The sequence below is a fragment of the Trematomus bernacchii genome, unplaced genomic scaffold (genome assembly GCF_902827165.1).
Source record: "Trematomus bernacchii unplaced genomic scaffold, fTreBer1.1, whole genome shotgun sequence".
Classification (NCBI taxonomy): Eukaryota; Metazoa; Chordata; class Actinopteri; order Perciformes; family Nototheniidae; genus Trematomus; species Trematomus bernacchii.
In genome coordinates this window covers 16,748,384-16,766,330 of record NW_022987593.1, presented here as the reverse complement: position 1 = coordinate 16,766,330, position 17,947 = coordinate 16,748,384, and the positions used below count along the sequence as shown (strand labels likewise).

The following is a 17,947-nucleotide window of genomic DNA, read 5'->3' as shown; positions in this document are numbered from 1 at the left end:
TTAGTGGATTATTATAGCATTGAATTCAACATCGCTCCAGTCCATGTTGAGATTTCGATGAAACAGTTTAGTTACTGCGTCACACATGTTTCCTCTACATTAATGTAAACATGAGGAAGACATGAGGCGGTGAAGCATCCAAAGAGTCCGCCGTGGTTTTAATTTGAACTTCACATATAACTGAATCTGTGATGCACCGCTAATATCTGCTAAAGCTCCGTTTAATCCATATCACATTAATGTTTTGCTGCCCGTGCCATTACGTCTCCGAGCATCTGACAACGGGGTTGTGTGTGTGTGTGTGTGTGTGTGTGTGTGTGTGTGTGTGTGTGTGTGTGTGTGTGTGTGTGTGTGTGGGTATGCCAGGATTTCTCTAGAAAAGGTTAATGCTCTCAGAAGAGGCATTATGTATCCATGTAGCTTTTAACTTAGATTAACACACAGCGCATGTGTGTGTGTGTGTGTGTGTGTGTGTGTGTGTGTGTGTGTGTGTGTGTGTGTGTGTGTGTGTGTGTGTATCCTGAGTGACTAAACTACAGCTTACATCAGAGGGAAGTCGAGTGAAAGAGAGTAAATTGACCCTAGTGTTAGCTTCACAGCAGCAAATATAATATGTCAACAGAGTGCGCACTTAGCTTCATATCATACCGTAAATAATTCAACACTAAAGGAATACGTCACCCACAAAATCACCATCTCAGTTACTTTACTCACCCCGTACAACCTAGAAATCTTAAAGGAAACACTTTGTTCTTGCATTCCTCCAAACATCCTAAAACAGAGAAGAGTCTGGATGAGTGGAAGTACATGTGGCCGCGTTTAACAACAGCAAACTATATCTGAAATATTGCTCTTTGCAAAAGTAAATGATATCATTATTATTATTAAAGGGGAAGAATGTAAATGTTTAGGTCCATACTTGTATTTTGGGTTTATTCACCCTTTGCCTGAAACGCTCCATTCTTTTTAAGCTCTCCTTCAGAAAAAAGCTCTGATTGTCCGAGTGTTTCTGAGTCTTTCTGCACTTTCTACTTCTAACATAACAACTTGTAGAAAACAAAGGACGTTTCTGAAATCAGGCTGTGAGCATTTCTGTATGCATGGAGCACTTCAATACTTTTACTGTATTTGTATGGCACCTCGACCTTCTTAATATTGAATTAAAAGCCTTGAAATCCAACTTTTATCAACACAATCTGTTAAAACATCATATTAAAACCAGAAAAACTCATTAAAGAGAGGCATAATTTGTTCTTATTGTTGTTGTTTGTCATTAAGAGTTATCTGTTTCTTGCAGTGCATAGCGACTCCAGGACAGGGCTTTCGTCTGGGTCAGTACTGCTGCCGCTGCAGAGACGGATACTACGACCCCGAGACCATCCCTCAGGACTCAGGTGAGACTCTACCTGAGAGAGGATCTCTGTACCGTTTACTGTCCTCTAAACTCCACATACACCACTTCATTTAAATATATATATATATATATACGATTGAGTATTTTCCTTTCATTTCATTAAGAGTTATTGACTTATTTTATATTCTGCACATCTTTCATTAATGATGATTAATCCCTGTTTTCATATATGTCTAACTTATATTTTTTATTTGATGTTTGCAATTAATAAATGAATAAAAAATAAATGAGATATTCATTATATACATGTAAAGCATTGTTGTGTATGTTTAAAAAAGCAAAAATAAATAAATAAATTGGAGAGTAAATTACTTAAAGGTGGGTTAGGTAATTCACTTCAGAAACACTTTTTGTTATATTCCATGGAATGCTCTTAACATCCCGATAGCAATGAATATATTAAATGCTTTGACAAAAAATCCATAAAACATGTCATCTGTGGAAGCTGTAGTACTGTCAAAAGCACGACCAATCATCTGAGCCGGCCCGGCTAAAATAACTGGATGGCCTACCTGCCTGTCAGCCTTCCATCTGTGCACAAACTTATCTCGTGCCCTCATTGGTCATGTGCGCGTTTGTGTGTGTTGGAGGAGGGGCTCTATAAGGAAGTCTGAAGGAAGGGGCAGATTCTTTCCGGTTGTGTACTTTCAAATTCTAGCGCACTCGAGCTGGTTCCTCCATTCTTACCCACCCTACCTTTTAAATGATTTAATAAATACACTTAAAATGAATATTGAAACGTGTAAATGTATCAATAGTTATATAAAATAAATGAATAAAAAAATAAATGTATATATTTCATGTCTTATTTAATAATTTGTCCTTTATTTAGGCATTTAGTTATATCATTAATGATGTATTTTTACATTCACGATTCTACAATCATCGAGCATGACACTGTGGATAAACAAATGATATATACTATATAGGTTTAAAAAAAGCAAAAATACACAAATAAAATGGAGAATGTTAGGGAATCATTTTCCCTAGTGTCCTCTTTCCCCCTCTGACACAGATGCTCCAACCTTGAGCAGCCGCTATCTCCCATAAGGAGGGGCTGCCCTAGCAAGTTGTTGTTGTTACCAGTTTATGACCGGGCAACTCTCGCTCAGAGATAGTTATTGTTGTGGGACACCTGGAACACATCCTTCTCGGGGTGTAGATGACCTCGAGCCATAAGCGACAACAAATGTGATTCAGTGTCCTCAGCTGTTCAGTCTACCTATTGAAGAATGTTGATTATTACACTCTGAACTAGTTAAAACCTGGAACTACAGGAGGGGTCTTCAGAATTGATTGTGGCATCTCAACCGTGTGGTCAAACCGTGGCCCGTGACATGTCTTGTGAATTCTCCGACCGAAGCTCCAAATAAACCGTCAGTGTTTGCCATCAAAGCTCCAGCTCTCCCCGTGTCTCTCTGAAGTCCTGACTCCAATTGCTTCAGAAGTTTCCCCCACAAAATACATTAATAATTGAATAAATATATTCATATTCAAATGATTATTGATAATAAGGGAATTTAATCGTATTTTTTGTCTCGCCTCTTTATCTATACATTTAGGATGCTACATTTTCATGGAGCATGACCAGACTTAGAAGCATCTTTTAAGTGATTTTTTACTTTTAAAACCAATATATTTCCACTGTCTGGTTTCAGTTCATGTTTAGGAGGTGTTGGTGTCACATGTAACCGAGTCGTCCCGTGTGTGTGTGTGCGTGTGCGTGTGCGTGTGCGTGTGCGCGTGCGTGTGCGTGTGTGTGTGTGTGGGTGCAGATGGCGGCTCTGTGAACAGCAATGATGAAGGTGTGTGTTACCCCGACCTGCCCGTCAGCTTGCTCTGCTATTTTTAGGACTTGTTCAGCCTTTTTTGCCCATAAAATCAAATCAACGTAACCAGTATTAAGTCACTTTATACTTTGGTTCTCTGTCCTTTCATTTTCTTTTCCTTGCAAAGTCATAAAACTAACATTCCTTTGGTGAATTAAAGTGGACCTATCATGCTATATTTAAATGATATATTGTAGGGCCATACCTATATAAGGTATATTTATACGTTTCTGTTTTCGAAATACCAAACAGATCATGCATTTTGGCCATGCCTCATTTCGCTCTATGTGCTGTTTGCTGTCTACGGGTCTGATTCTGCTGACCACGCCCCCCTGCAGGAGAGGGGAGACGTGCTCTGATCAGCTGCTGGGCTGTCAGAAGAGGGGGAGAAAAAGAGATCTCCGTCCTCCGTGTTTTATTATATAGAGTCGTTATTCATTTGTTTTAAAGCTCAATAAATAACAAAGAAGACCTTTGACCGGCACTTTTCTAATTTTGACCGGAAGATTTAAACTTTAACGGACATCTTGACCGGCGAAAGTAACTGAAACTGAAACTCTGCCGCACGGTCCCCTCGTTCCTTGGAAGAGGCGGAGAGGTGGGTGTTTGTCATCTGCTGGTGGACTAACCGGAGAGAATTACAGCGCTTGCCTCGACGGGGAGGGATTGCATTGAATTAAAGCAGCGGGAGCAAACGCTTGCCTCGGGGAGGGAGAAAGAAAGCCACAGCGGAGAATAAACAGAAGGGTAACCATGGTAACCAAGTCCTCTTCGCTGCTTTTGTGGCAGACTACAGCGCCACTTACAGGCCTGGCATATGTACTACAGCGTCTCCAGCACTTTCGAGCGGCAATGGCCGGCCGTGGCCCAACCCCACATTCCCCTGATAGGTGGAGAGTTGGCCCAATAGCCGTAGCGCCACCGTCCTGACGTCAGGACAGTGTTCAAATCTGGATCAGTTTTTATCAGATCCGTTGCAGCCCCTTTTTTAGAGATTTGGGTATGGAGGAAAATAGAGAGGGTTGTGTTTTCTGACACTTGGTGAGTTCCCTGGAACACCGGGGACACATATTCATGTAGAAAAGACGTACAAAAGTGCATTTTGCATGATAGGTCCCCTTTAAGTTAAATATTTGCTTGACTTATTACATTTTTTGCTATATTTTCAAAGAGCATTACTAGACTTTGAAGTTATTTTTTATTTGTAGAGCCGATATATTTCGAGTCGTCCCGTGTGTGTGTGTGTGTGTGTGTGTGTGTGTGTGTGTGTGTGTGTGTGTGTGTGTGTGTGTGTGTGTGCAGATGGCGGCTCTATGAACAGCAGCAGTGAAGGTGTGTGTTACCCCGACCTGCCCGTGTGCCTGCCCTGCTGGCCGGGGTGCAGCAGCTGCCGGGACGGGACCCCCTGCCGGGTGCAGGAGGGGGGGGTGCTGCGGGGCGCCGTGCTCACCCTGCAGGGGGTCTTCATGATCCTCATCTTCGTCAGCATGCTGGTGGCCTACAGGCATCGCAGGAGCCGGGTAATGTATCATTTCTACTTTCTTGTTTATTTCTAGTCTTTACATTTTGATTGTGCAATGCCGTGTCTTTTGATGCTGCTGCAACACAAACATTTCCCACATTGGGATCAATAAAGTACATCTTATCTGATCTTATCCCCGGGACCACCGTCCTGAGAGGGGAGTGCAGGGAGGAGAGCTGTGACAAGACTCATTCTGTCAGACATGTGTTGATGAAGCAGAAATGTCTCTTATTATTATTGTTTTATAAAGTAGTATACATATGGAGCTAGTTGTCTCACCTCTGCTGATTGGTTGGCTTTTATAGCACGACAATACCCCTGTAAAGTATTTTATTCTTTGTCCTTTATGCTCTTATAACTTTCTAACATTATTTGTATTTCCTCGTCCCCTCAGAGGATCCGGGCGTCCGGCCTCCTGCTCCTCGAGACCATCCTGTTCGGCTCGCTGCTGCTCTACTTCCCGGTGAGCGTCACAGATTAAAACACTTTACAGATCACTGCACAGCACCGCGGATTATTTATAATGGACCATGCTGATGGGGTGGGGGCGTAACTGTGTGTGTGTGTGTGTGTGTGTGTGTGTGTGTGTGTGTGTGTGTGTGTGTGTGTGTGTGTGTGTGTGTGTGTGTGTGTGTGTGTGTGTGTGTGTGTGTGTGTGTGTGTGTGTGTGTGTGTGTGTGTGTGTGTGTGTGTGTGGCCTAGCATTACTATACTTGTGGGGACCTACATCTGTTTACACAGTCTCGTGTGGGGACTCGCCTCCCTTATGGGGACACAAGGGAGGTCCCCATAAGGGGAATCATTAATTTTAGGGTGAAGACTTGGTTATGGTTAAGGTTAGGATAAGTCTCCAGGAAATGCATGTAAGTCAATGTAATGTCCCCTGAAGTGATGTATATGTGTGTGTGTGTGTGTGTGTGTGTGTGTGTGTGTGTGTGTGTGTGTGTGTGTGTGTGTGTGTGTGTGTGTGTGTGTGTGTGTGTGTGTGTGTGCGTGCGTGCGTGCGTGCGTGCGTGCGTGCGTGCGTGCGTGCGTGCGTGCGTGCGTGCGTGCGTGCGTGCGTGCGTGGTTATTGATCATTGATATAGTCAAACATGTGAGTGTGAACATAATAATGGGAGGCTCTCATGGCTCTTTTACTCCTGTGCAAAGTTTTCATAAGCACGCAAAAAATGAATAAACCAGACAAAACAAATATGTTCTGTCTGGTTTTCAGATTTGCTTCAGTTCCCTTTGCATAGGAGAAATGTCTTTTAGTTTGTTTAGAACAAATTAGAGCTGTTTTTGCATGAGCAGCAATGACTGAACAGATTTAAAAATAAAACCTGTATGTATAATGTTGCTGACACAGGATTTCCGAGGCTTTGATATGAAGATTGTACGTGTATTTGAATGCAGTGTGTGGCATAAAGGCTGGTGCAAAATAGGAATCAGAAAAATAAATATTCAGCATGAATTCATAGATAAAATGGGTCAAAATGGGAGGCAAACAAAAAAATACAATTAGTACATTTGACGGCAAAGGGATTTATTGGACTGAAGGCATACAAAATAACGACAGTAACATAAGCGTAAATATAGAATATTTTGCACTGAGGTTTAATCCATTAATCCATATATACCCTACAGTATTGTAAAATAGGACAGAAGGTGTGTGTGTGTGTGTGTGTGCGTGCGTGCGTGCGTGCGTGCATGCGTGCGTGCGCGCGCGTGGAGAAATTCAAAGGTAGATTGCAGCCCACATACCTGACTGTAGATGTGAAAGTCTCAGATGAAAGGTCAGAGGTCGCTCTCTCATCTCAGTGGGGGGGTTGCTGTGCCCGGGGTTTATTTCATCTACAAACAGAAACAGATCTGCAGGGCGAGATGGATCTGTGCTGCAAAGTGCAAAATGCAAGATTTATTGAAACTGATTGTAATGATAAATAGAATCGTAGGTAGGTAGGTAGGTAGGTAGGTAGGTAGGTAGGTAGGTAGGTAGGTAGGTAGGTAGGTAGGTAGGTAGGTAGGACGGTAGGTTGTTAGGACGGTAGTTAGGTAGGACGGTAGTTAGGTAGGTAGGTAGGTTGTTAGGTCGGTCGGTCGGTCGGTCGGTCGGTCGGTCGGTCGGTCGGTCGGTCGGTCGGTCGGTCGGTCGGTCGGTCGGTCGGTCGGTCGGTAGGTAGGTAGGTAGGTAGGTAGGTAGGTAGGTAGGTAGGTAGGTAGGTAGGTAGGTAGGTAGGTAGGTAGGTAGGTAGGTAGCCGGCCGGTCGGTCGGTCGGTCGGTCGGTAGGTAGGTAGGTTTATAGTTAAAACTATAAACCAAAGTATTGGACACATACAACTTTTACCAGATGCTGCAAAAGGATAAACTATTATATTTGAAACATCTTCCTGAGAGGACATTCATTTTGTGATCCAACAAGTGCGGAGCCATTTTCTCCGAAACCTCCACTTTAGGATGGCGCTAAAGAAAAGAGGGTTCATGTGGTTGATAAAAAGCAGCAGGACATTTTATGACACTGCGATCCTAGCCTTATATCGACCAATCAGATTACCCCTCGCTCTATAACCAAAGCACAAATCTGCCTCTGAGCGCGGGCCATTTCTGCTGATTAAAAAGCGCCTTCCTCCACATGCCCGGCACTTCGGACTCTATATGTGTTCACTGTGAGTGGGTTTATCCCGTATGAGTGGTGGGAAACACACAGAGGACATTTGCATTCACATTTCAGGCTTTGGCTGATGCTCTTATCAAGAGTGACGGAGACTGTCTGTCAGCCTAGGAAGAGATTTAATTCCTGGATTACAGTCATCCTCTCTGCTGCTACACACCGAGCGGAAAACCTGTTGTTTAATGGGGAAAAAAACACATTTAGTTCAGGGCATCATGTCTCTTTTCATTTTCTATCAACGCTCATGATGCACATTATTAAGTGTCTGTCTGTTGATATGCAATGAGACAATAATACCATCAATAGTTATGGCAGTAGATGTCAAATGAAGTATTAATAGCACCATGATTTGCAGTATTAGTAGTTTTATTACTACTAGTATTTGTCAGTGGTGTATTCAGATACATGTCTGTTGATTGTGTATATAGGATATACATATTTTATGCATATTTTTATACATATCTGTATTATTGTATAATTTTACATTCAGGATTGTTGGAAATTTTGATCTCTCTGTCTGTAAACACAAACTGAGTAAGATTGACATTGAAGTTGACTTTGACTTTGACAGATGCTTGAAGTAATATTACAGGGTTTTTTAAATAATGCTACTTATTTTTTTTAACAAAGTGTACCGTTTCTTGCTTATTTGTTTATATATATTTTTAGTAACGTGTGATTTCCTTTTATTTAATATATAAGTGTAATTCCCCGCTGCAGGACAAATAAAGGATTTCTGATTTATTAAGTAAAAATGTCCTGCATTGAAAGTGTTACCTGAGTAAAAGTATGAAACTGTCATTAAAGAAAATATTCCTAAAGTATTAAAACGTATGAATAATAATAATAATAATGTTCCCTGTGACTGTGATACTCTTAAATAAATGATTAATATTACTCTTGATTTTCAGTAAAAGCACGATAAAGGTTTTTTAGTTTGTTCAGGACTGACTATTTCAATTATCGATCAATCCGTTTATTATTTTCTACATTAATTGATGGATTATTTGGTCTGTAAAGTTTGTGATTTGAGATATTTGGCAATATAAACACTATTGACTCGACTTAATAGATACTTGTTTGGCACCATGTATAGCAATAGAAGCATTCATACCTGTTGCTATTACTTGTACACCACTAGTGATAGCATTATAACAAGTTTATAGTATTACTGTGGTACTATACTGTAGTTGGACTCACAGTGATGTCTTTGTCTCTTCAGGTGTTCATCATGTACTTCAAGCCGAGTACCTTCAGGTGTATTCTGCTCCGCTGGGTCCGGATGCTCGGCTTCTCCATCGTCTACGGGACCGTCACTCTGAAGATGTACAGGTAGGTTTCAGGCTTTTCATTTTCCATCCTAATTCCATCCGAAGTACAGGTAGTTCAATAATTCACCTGCTTATTAAATCACTCTGTGTTCGGATCACAGTCTGAATTTAACAGATAGATTTTGTTACGACTGGTTTATGAATCACTCAATAATCTTGTTCCAAAAAACATTTCTGGACTCCCCGATGAGCAAGCAGCAGCATGTTGAGAAGGCATTGCACAAACAATTAAATAATCATTAAATATACAATTTTAAACTGTAAAAATATTTATATCTTTGGAATACACAAACACGATATACAGTAAATGTGCTATTAAAGGTGGGGTAGGTAAGTTTGAGAAACCGGCTCGAGATCGCTAGAATTTGAAATAACACAACCGGAGAAAATCTGCCACTTCCTTACAGAGCCCCTCCTCCAACACACACGAACGCGCACATGACCAATGAGGACACGAGATAAGTTTGTGCACAGATGGAAGGCTGACAGGCAGGTAGGCCATCCAGTTATTTTAGCCGAGCCGGCTAAAGTGATTGGTCGTGCTTTTTACAGTACCACGGCTTCCACAGATGACATTTTTTTATGGATTTTTTGTCAAAGCACTTAAGATATTCATTGCTATCGGGATGTTAAGAGCATTCCATGGAATATAACAAAAAGTGTATCTCGAGCCGGTTTCTCAAACGTACCTACCCCACCTGTAATCTATACATACGTATATAGACTCCTGCATTTACTTGTGCACAACATTCTCTTCAACATTTAGCTTCTTGTATTAATTTTTCATCTACATTACTTGCACATTGGTCTTTCAAGATAATCTTGTTTCTTATTGCACTATTTTATTGTTTTATAAGATTTTCCTTGAGGTAGCTACACCTTTACTTGTATTAAACATATTTGACTTCTTCCCTACAGGGTGCTGAAGGTGTTCCTCTCTCGCACGGCGCAGAGAGTGCCCTACCTGTCCAGCCTGTACCTGCTGAGGATCCTGGGCGTGATGCTGCTGACGGTCAGCTGGTTCCTGTGTGCGTGGACCGTGGGCGTCCTGCAGAACCGAGACAGGAACATCCCTGTGTACATCACCACCAACACGTCTGACGGGCAGGGCTTCAACCTGTGCTTCATGGACCGCTGGGACTACATGATGGCCGTGGGTGAGTGAAGACGAGCCATCATTTATTTGTTTTTGTTTAAAAAGGAACCAAAAGGGACACATTTTAAAGGTCACCTATTAAGCACAATCCACTTTTAAACATAACCATGTGTCCCCTCTGTGTAAAGAGACTCTGAAAGTTTCAGGAACAAAGATTCTCTCTCTTTTTGTCCTGACCCATTTACATAAAAACCTGTCTGAAAATGAGCTGATCAGATTTTGGCCACTTTATGATGTCATAACGATGTGTTGGCTTGTGTAACCATTAGCCAATCACCAACCAAGGTAACCCCACCCCCCATCTTATCACCTGAATCTCCTCCTAGAGCACCATTGTGTTCTTTTTAACCAAATATCTCTCAGAGGGGCGTGGGGAGGGGCTCCTTATTTTCATCTAAAGTAACAGACAGAGAATCAGCACTTTTGAAACAGGGCTGAAACAGAGGGGATTATGGGATGCTGCAATGATCTGTTTGGTGTTTCAAACACTTCAGAGACATGTTTTGTATATATCTGAGACCTATAAAATATTGATGAAAAACAGTATAATAGGGGACCTTTAAGTCATGTTGTGAAACCATCTCAAATAGTCATATTCCCTCATTGCAAAAAGGACAGCTATATCAATTACTGTATTTGCAAAAGTTGAACCATGAAACTACGTGAAAAAGGGCAGTTTACATATTTTCCTATATCTTAACTTCTGCACTATTTTGTGTTTTAGGACTTATATCTTCGATTCTCATTTTTACTACGTGTTTGTATTTGATACATTTTGTAGTTGTGTTAGTAGAGGGACCTTAAAGACAAAGAACTTAATTTCCAACAACTTCTCTACTGTTATAACTTTGCATATGACATATACGACACATATGATCTGCCCATGCACATCAGACAAGCCTCCACACTGTCTGTTTTTAAATGGCTTCTGAAAACCCACCTCTTCTTCTTAGCGTCTTGACATCTTGTAGATTGTTGCTTTTAAATTGTCTATTGTTTTTACTTGTACTTGTGTTATGGTGTGTGAGCTGTGCTGTGTGATTTGTATATGTTTTGTTTGTTTATTTGACTGTACAGCACTTTGGTCTGGAGGTTTCAAAGTGCTTTATAAATAAAGCTGTATTGTATTGTACTGTATATAAAGACTTGAAACGTATTGGACTGAAAACTAACTCAAAACTGCACTATTTAATAATCATGTCCTTACGTTGTCTTGCCTCAGCGGAGCTCCTGTTCCTGTGCTGGGGAAGCTCTCTGTGGACCGCCGTCAGACCGGTTCCCTCCGCTTTCCACGAGCCGCGTTACATGGGCATCGCCATCCACAACGAGCTGCTCCTCTCCTCCATGTTTTACCTGTTCAGGTAAACAGCGAAATACTCTGGTAAAAGTAGAAGTACTGACTAAACTTCTTTACTCAAGTAAAAGTAAAGAGAGCTTTGAAATGTACTTCAGTAAAAAGTACCCATAACTAGCAGCTGTTTTAAAGAGTACCTGACCTCCCTTTATATTAATAGAACAATAATGTCATTGTTAGCTAATGAATGTTTCCATGCTGAACAACGGCAACATGACAACGTTTTCATTGGTCCCTCTTCTTTAGAGAAGACCAGGAAATGATGGATACACGGATCGTGTTCAAATCAATAGGCACGCAATGACTCTAAATAATAATGATCACGCCACCAAACACACATTCAAACTAAAGGAACCAGCCTGTTTGGAAAATGTAAGAAGTAGAAAGTACAGGTATTTGTGTTCAACCTGTAAGAAGTAGAAAGTACAGGTATTTGTGTTCAAAATGTAAGAAGTAGAAAGTTCAGGTATTTGTGTTCAAAATGTAAGAAAAGTAAAAAGTCGTCAGAAAAATAAGTAGTGGAGTAAAGTACTGATACCAGAAACATGTACTTACTGTAAGTACAGTAACGAAATACTTGTACTCCACTACTTCCCACCTCTGCTCCTCACCTGTTGAATTCCCTCCACAGACCACCGACTCCTTTAAGAAGGGCCTAAAAATCTTTCTTTTAAAAAAAGCCTTTGATTAAGATTGTGTGTGTTTGTTTTTTTTAAAGTATATAATGCCCCTTGTAGCACTTTGAGATTACTTTTCGCAATGAAAGGTGCTTTACAAATAACATGTATTATTATGATTATTATTATTATCAACACTCGCTGCGTATTTGTGCAATTCACAGAAAAAACATCTAGCACTGATGTGACAATTAGTCATTTTGTGTTTTCTGTCTCCCTCAGGTTTACCTTTTCCTCTCTGCATCCTGATTGGATGTTGCTGCTCTCCTTCACGCATACCCATGTGACCATCACTGTGACACTTGCCCTGCTTTTCATTCCCAAGGTACGCCAACAAATGGTATAGTCTAATATCAGAAATTTGCAAAATGGAAGAAACCTCAGGAATGTCCAACGTGCAAATCAGATCCATTTTTTAATAAAATCAAATATATATATATATATAAATATATATCAAATATCCCACATTTGCCTCAAAAGGGATTCTCAATCTGTACGGCATACCTACAGATACCCCTTGTCAATACTACCCCTGCTTTTGAAAAGGAAAAGTTAATACAGTTTAAAAGGGGTTGGAGGTGGCGGCAAAAATGGAAGAAACCATGGAAAGAAAAACTTGTACTCAGGTACTTTCCACCACTGCTGTTAATCCCGTTTGAATTGTATGCATTTCGAATATATTTGCAATACTTTATGAGAATCAATCCACTACTTGTAGAGAAATGTCACTGGTACTTAAGTGTATTTGAATGTGCATGACTACACACAATGTTTTTCATATGTGAAATGTTTACATGCGAGTTGTATGTCTGTGTGCGTTGCAGTTTCTCTATGTGTCTAAGCCGGGGAGAGAGGAGATTGCAGCGGAGGTTTATGAAGATGAAGTCGACCTGCGGCGCTCCGGCTCGTACCTCAACAGCAGTTTTCACTCTGCTTGGAGTGAACACAGTGGAGTGGACCCGGATGACTTCAGGGTAAACTCTTTTTTCCCCTCAGAACGATGTTATCACTTTGCATATGGACATAATCTCCAAAATGGGGAGGAAATTCAAAAGGTCACGTTTAAATAAGTAATAAATATCCCTTAATTTCAGTTAGGACCACATATAGACCCACTTAAACATATTTTAAATGTATTATAACTCAAATCATAAATGCAATAAGCAGCAGAATGAACACATGTGACCTTTCTCCACCCTTTATCCTTATCCTAAACCGTGTTGTTCTTACATGAAAACGTGTTTGGTACCTCTCCTCTGACTTGTTACTCTCCACATCTTTTCCTCTCCTCAACCATTTCCTCAATCCCTTCATCATTTCCCTCCCTTCTTCATATGCACCAGGATGAACTGAAGAAGTTATATGCCCAGTTAGAAGTCCACAAGACCAAGAAGATGACGGCAAACAACCCTCATCTGTCAAAGAAGCGAAGTTCTCGATGCGCATTAGGAAGATCTATCATTAAACGCATTGCTGAGATCCCAGAAAGCATGAGCCGACGGTGCAGCCGCGACGACAGAGAGGGCTCCCTCCAAAGTAAAAGTGTGAATCAGTCGGAGCCATCCAAAAGAGCTCCAGATTCTGTCACTATCAGCCTCAAAAGTTCAATGAAGTACCCATCACCGTATCCATCACCGTACCCATCACCGTACCCTTCACCATCACCAGCAATGCACAAGTCCCAGAGCGATCATCACTATGGGTGGGAAAGAGACCCTTCCTTGCGTGACTCCATGTTAATGGCCAACGCTTTGAAAAGGACTTCCCGTCAATCAGTGACAGATTCCTTGGATATTCCACTAGGGCTCTGCAAGTCAGCCAGTGCCCAAAATCTGTCAATTGATATCAATCTCTTGCATCCTGATCACTCCAGGCTTCAGAAATCCTGGAGTCTAACTTCCGCTTCGAGGAGTTCAATGGAGAACATCCCCAAGGTTACCAGAGCCAGCACAGTGCTGACACGGTCGGGACAGAGCCTTTCCATCAGTGAACAGACCAGAAGTGCCCTCCAGTCAGGGTCTTTTGACAAGTCTGATGTATGTCCTTGGGAAGAGGAGCAAGAACAGTCAGGGGACAAGAACCAGAAACATGTGACCTACGCAAACTCAATGGAGAGTGAAGACAATGGGGCAACATCTCCAAAAGGGCTCGTCTGTCCCTGGGAGCATTTACCACCTGTAGAGAAGAAGCCTTCAGAAGATAGCGAAACATTTGAAACGGACTACCTAAAACCGCAGGCGTCTGTTTCTGCAAGTGCACCTTGCACTCCGAGACCAAAATTCACAAAAGATCAACGCGTCTTCTCCCTCCGGACCGCCACCTCTAAGTGGCTCTCTGTGAAAACAGCAACAACAAAGTTTGAGGAAGGGAACAAGTCCAGTGTGGATCGAAAATTAAATAAGGAGGACTCTATTTCACTAAAAAGTCATGAAAGTGTTTCTAGTAGACGACCAAGCATGGAAAAGAGGTCACTGCTGAAAAGTATGACAACAGTCAGCAAACCATGCCTTGTCAAGCAGAACGCCATCAGACGTTCCTCTGGGGATTTCGACAGAAACCCAAGAAGGCTCTCAACTGGAAAATGTGCCGTCTACCCTTGGGATATTGATGAAACGCAAAAAGATGGCAATCATGAAAGTGTGATTCTATCAAGGCAGAACAGCAAACGTAGTACCAGTTCTTGGGAGACTGCCAGTAGCTGTAGAACTCCTTCAACTCACAGAAGGGGTAGTAATCGAATTACACCCGTACACAATATTTCCTTTGTAAATGTGTGTCCATGGGAGGGAGATGGTACTTCCCAAGGAGAGGAGGGTCTAAAGAGGCAGCAGACTATTCAAGCAGATGTATGTCCATGGGAATCTCAAGAGGAAGACTATGTGAGAGAACAAGGAAGTGGCAAAAGTGAGGCCTGTCCTTGGGAGACACAGGATATCCCAGTTATTTGTTATACTAACACGTCCAAAGATTTACAAACACAACAGTCTTTGAAACTTGCAGCAGATGTGTGTCCCTGGGAAACTGCAGAAAGCCCCCAACCTTCAATAGGGCAAGAAAGTGAATATGTTAATGTTTGCCCTTGGGATGTTAAGGACAAGGCTGAAGTTGAATACGAGAACCTAAATCCCTTGGGGACCAGAGGAACGCTGTCTGTGCCCCTTAAACATGACGTTTTTAAACCTGACGTCCATCCCAGTGCATCAACAAAAGGTTATGAAGGGCAACAACTCGCAAAATCAGAAGCCCTGCATTTGGGTGAACAAGTCACCAAGGCAGCAGAAAGTTGTCAGTGGGATTTCCCTGATCCCCCTGAAAACTTTGGAGACCTCTGTCCATGGGAAGAGGGTAATAACACTGATACAACAAATACAGGCTCAGCTACCATCAAGGTAGATATGTGTCCCTGGGAAACAGGAAATCAAGAAGGCTCACAACAAAGAGTCTCACCTTCAATAGCTGCTTCCCTGCAGAGTGAGGAGAAAGATGCCACAAAAGTAAATATATGTCCTTGGGAAACTGACCCCCCACAAACAACTGAAGCTACCAAGATTGTGTCACATGGACTGGAAAGGTCTTCAGATGTTTTTCCATGGGATACAAAGGAATCAGTGGCAGTCAAAACTCAAGAATCAAAAGCCTCAGAGGAACCAAATACCAGGGAAAACGTTTGTCCGTGGGATTCAGGAGAGCCAGAGGTTCTCAACAAGCAAGATACCGTGCCAGCGAATGTTTGTCCATGGGACACAGAAGAGCCAAAGGTTCTACAGAGGCAAGATAGCGTACAGGCAGATGTTTGTCCGTGGGATACGGGAGAGCCAAAGGTTCTACAGAGGCAAGATACAGTTAAGGCAGATGTTTGTCCATGGGATACGGGAGAGCCAAAGGTTCTCAAAAAGCAAGATAGCTTAAAGGCAGATGTTTGTCCGTGGGATACGGGAGAGACAAAGGTTCTACAAAAGCAAGATAGCTTAAAGGCAGATGTTTGTCCGTGGGATACGGGAGAGACAAAGGTTCTCAAAAAGCAAGATAGCTTAAAGGCAGATGTTTGTCCGTGGGATACGGGAGAGACAAAGGTTCTACAAAAGCAAGATAGCTTAAAGGCAGATGTTTGTCCGTGGGATACGGGAGAGACAAAGGTTCTCAACAAGCAAGATACCCTGCCAGCGAATGTTTGTCCATGGGACACAGAAGAGCCAAAGGTTCTACAAAAGCAAGATAGCTTAAAGGCAGATGTTTGTCCGTGGGATACTGAGGAACCAGAAGTTGTCAAAAAGGAAGGCAGCACTGCAGGAGACGTTTGTCCCTTGGAATCTAAGGATACAGAACCCTCCTCCGAAAACAAAGTGGATATTCTCCAAAGTGACCAAGATGAAGTCACAGAGAACCAGAGACAGCTCAGGGTAGAAGAGAACCCACCAGATGTCAGCGGTGAGCAGGTGGACGAGCCAAAAGAGAACCTGGGCCGGCGAGATGCTTTGTGTCCCTGGCAGATGCAAAGGAGCATATCTGGTTCTTTCACAGACAATACCTCAGACGTCTTTACATGGGAGCCTGAAAATATCCCTGAGGAAGATGAAGACGACGATGCAGAATTTGCTGCTGAGGCTCTTGTGTTCCCATCTGACCTGTGAGATCGTGGATCCTCAATGACTTTTTCAGGTACCACAAGGGGAACTTTGTTTTTGAGAACCACAGGGAGGTCAGCTCACAATCAGCTCCCCTGCAGACGGCAGAGCTGAAATCCCTTTCTGTTGGATAAGTACTCAGGCTTATCAACGACAGAATTTAGAGCTGCGTTATTACAGGTCAGAATACCCATTTGGGTCATGCCGCTTTCTGCCTAACAAGCCTTCATAAGCTGGAGACAATTAGTTGTGCAGTGAAATAGTTTTTTTTGTTGTTGCTGAAGTACACATTGCATAATGTCCCTCTTTAAACCAGCAATGAACTACAGACTGGTTGATCGAAGGGCATCTGAGACATTAAGATAGAGTCCCTTTTCTTCCTGCTTCTGATTCCCCACTTTAAATTTAACGTGAACGTTTGTTTAGTTCAAACTAAACAAGTCTCTTGTGCTGGCATTCAAAAATAAAGCGCAAGACGAATGAATCTATTGAGATTACAAATAATTAGCCATTTGATTCAGTCTAATTTTGTTCTTTTGTGGAAATTATATTTTCAAAATAAATGTATTAAGTGTAAATGGTACATTACATGTCTATGACTTATTGAACATTTTTGAAAACTATGCATACTTGTTTGCTTAAGTGACCATTTAAGGACTAAACGCCAATATGTAATGTTTCTCCCTCACTTTTGATTAAGTCAAAAGAATAGGATATAAAGACTTAAATAGACAATAAATACCATAAATTCAAGATATGCTAAACACTCACAGTGGAGCTAACACTGCCTAATTGTTTTGTACTTCGAGAAAATGAGAGTAACATTAAAGGGGACCTATCATGCAAAATGCACTTTTGTACGTCTTTTATACATGAGTATGTGTCCCCGGTGTTCCAGGGAACTCACCAAGTGTCAGAAAACACAACCCTCTCTATTTTCCTCCATACCCAAATCTCTAAAAAAGGGGCTGCAACGGATCTGATAAAAACTGATCCAGATTTGAACACTGTCCTGACGTCAGGACGGTGGCGCTACGGCTATTGGGCCAACTCCACCAATCAGGAGGAGACAGCCACGGCCATTGCCGTTCGAAAGCGCTGGAGACGCTGTAGTACATATGCCAGGCCAGTAGATGGTGATGTTCTCACTGAATCAGCCCTTGCAGAGCAGAGCTAAAAAAAAGTGCAAATTGAGCGAAATGAGGCATGGCTAAAATGCATGATCTGTTTGGTATTTTGAAAACAGAAACGTATAAATATACCTTATATAGGTATGGCACTACAATATATCATTTAAATATACCATGATAGGTCAACTTTAAATTAACAGTGTGATTAAATACATGCTTTTTAAATGTCCGGTGATTGCAAAAAACATCAGTACA

At 41.8% G+C, this 17,947-nt stretch overlaps 1 protein-coding gene across 1 annotated transcript in view; it reads left to right on the top strand.

Annotated features, from left to right (window-relative positions):
• The window catches only part of si:ch211-156l18.8 (probable G-protein coupled receptor 179), a 26,796-nt gene extending 10,228 nt beyond the window's left edge, over nt 1-16,568 (top strand). Inside the window, exons 6-16 of the mRNA XM_034129931.1 lie at nt 1,298-1,394; nt 4,534-4,763; nt 5,160-5,228; nt 8,642-8,751; nt 9,669-9,907; nt 11,129-11,267; nt 12,160-12,262; nt 12,762-12,911; nt 13,281-15,602; nt 15,645-16,202; nt 16,254-16,568. Of these exons, the coding sequence (XP_033985822.1) occupies nt 1,298-1,394; nt 4,534-4,763; nt 5,160-5,228; nt 8,642-8,751; nt 9,669-9,907; nt 11,129-11,267; nt 12,160-12,262; nt 12,762-12,911; nt 13,281-15,602; nt 15,645-16,202; nt 16,254-16,568 (4,332 nt within the window). The remainder of the gene's footprint in view (nt 1-1,297; nt 1,395-4,533; nt 4,764-5,159; nt 5,229-8,641; nt 8,752-9,668; nt 9,908-11,128; nt 11,268-12,159; nt 12,263-12,761; nt 12,912-13,280; nt 15,603-15,644; nt 16,203-16,253) is intronic.
• The last annotated feature ends 1,379 nt before the right edge of the window (nt 16,569-17,947 follow it).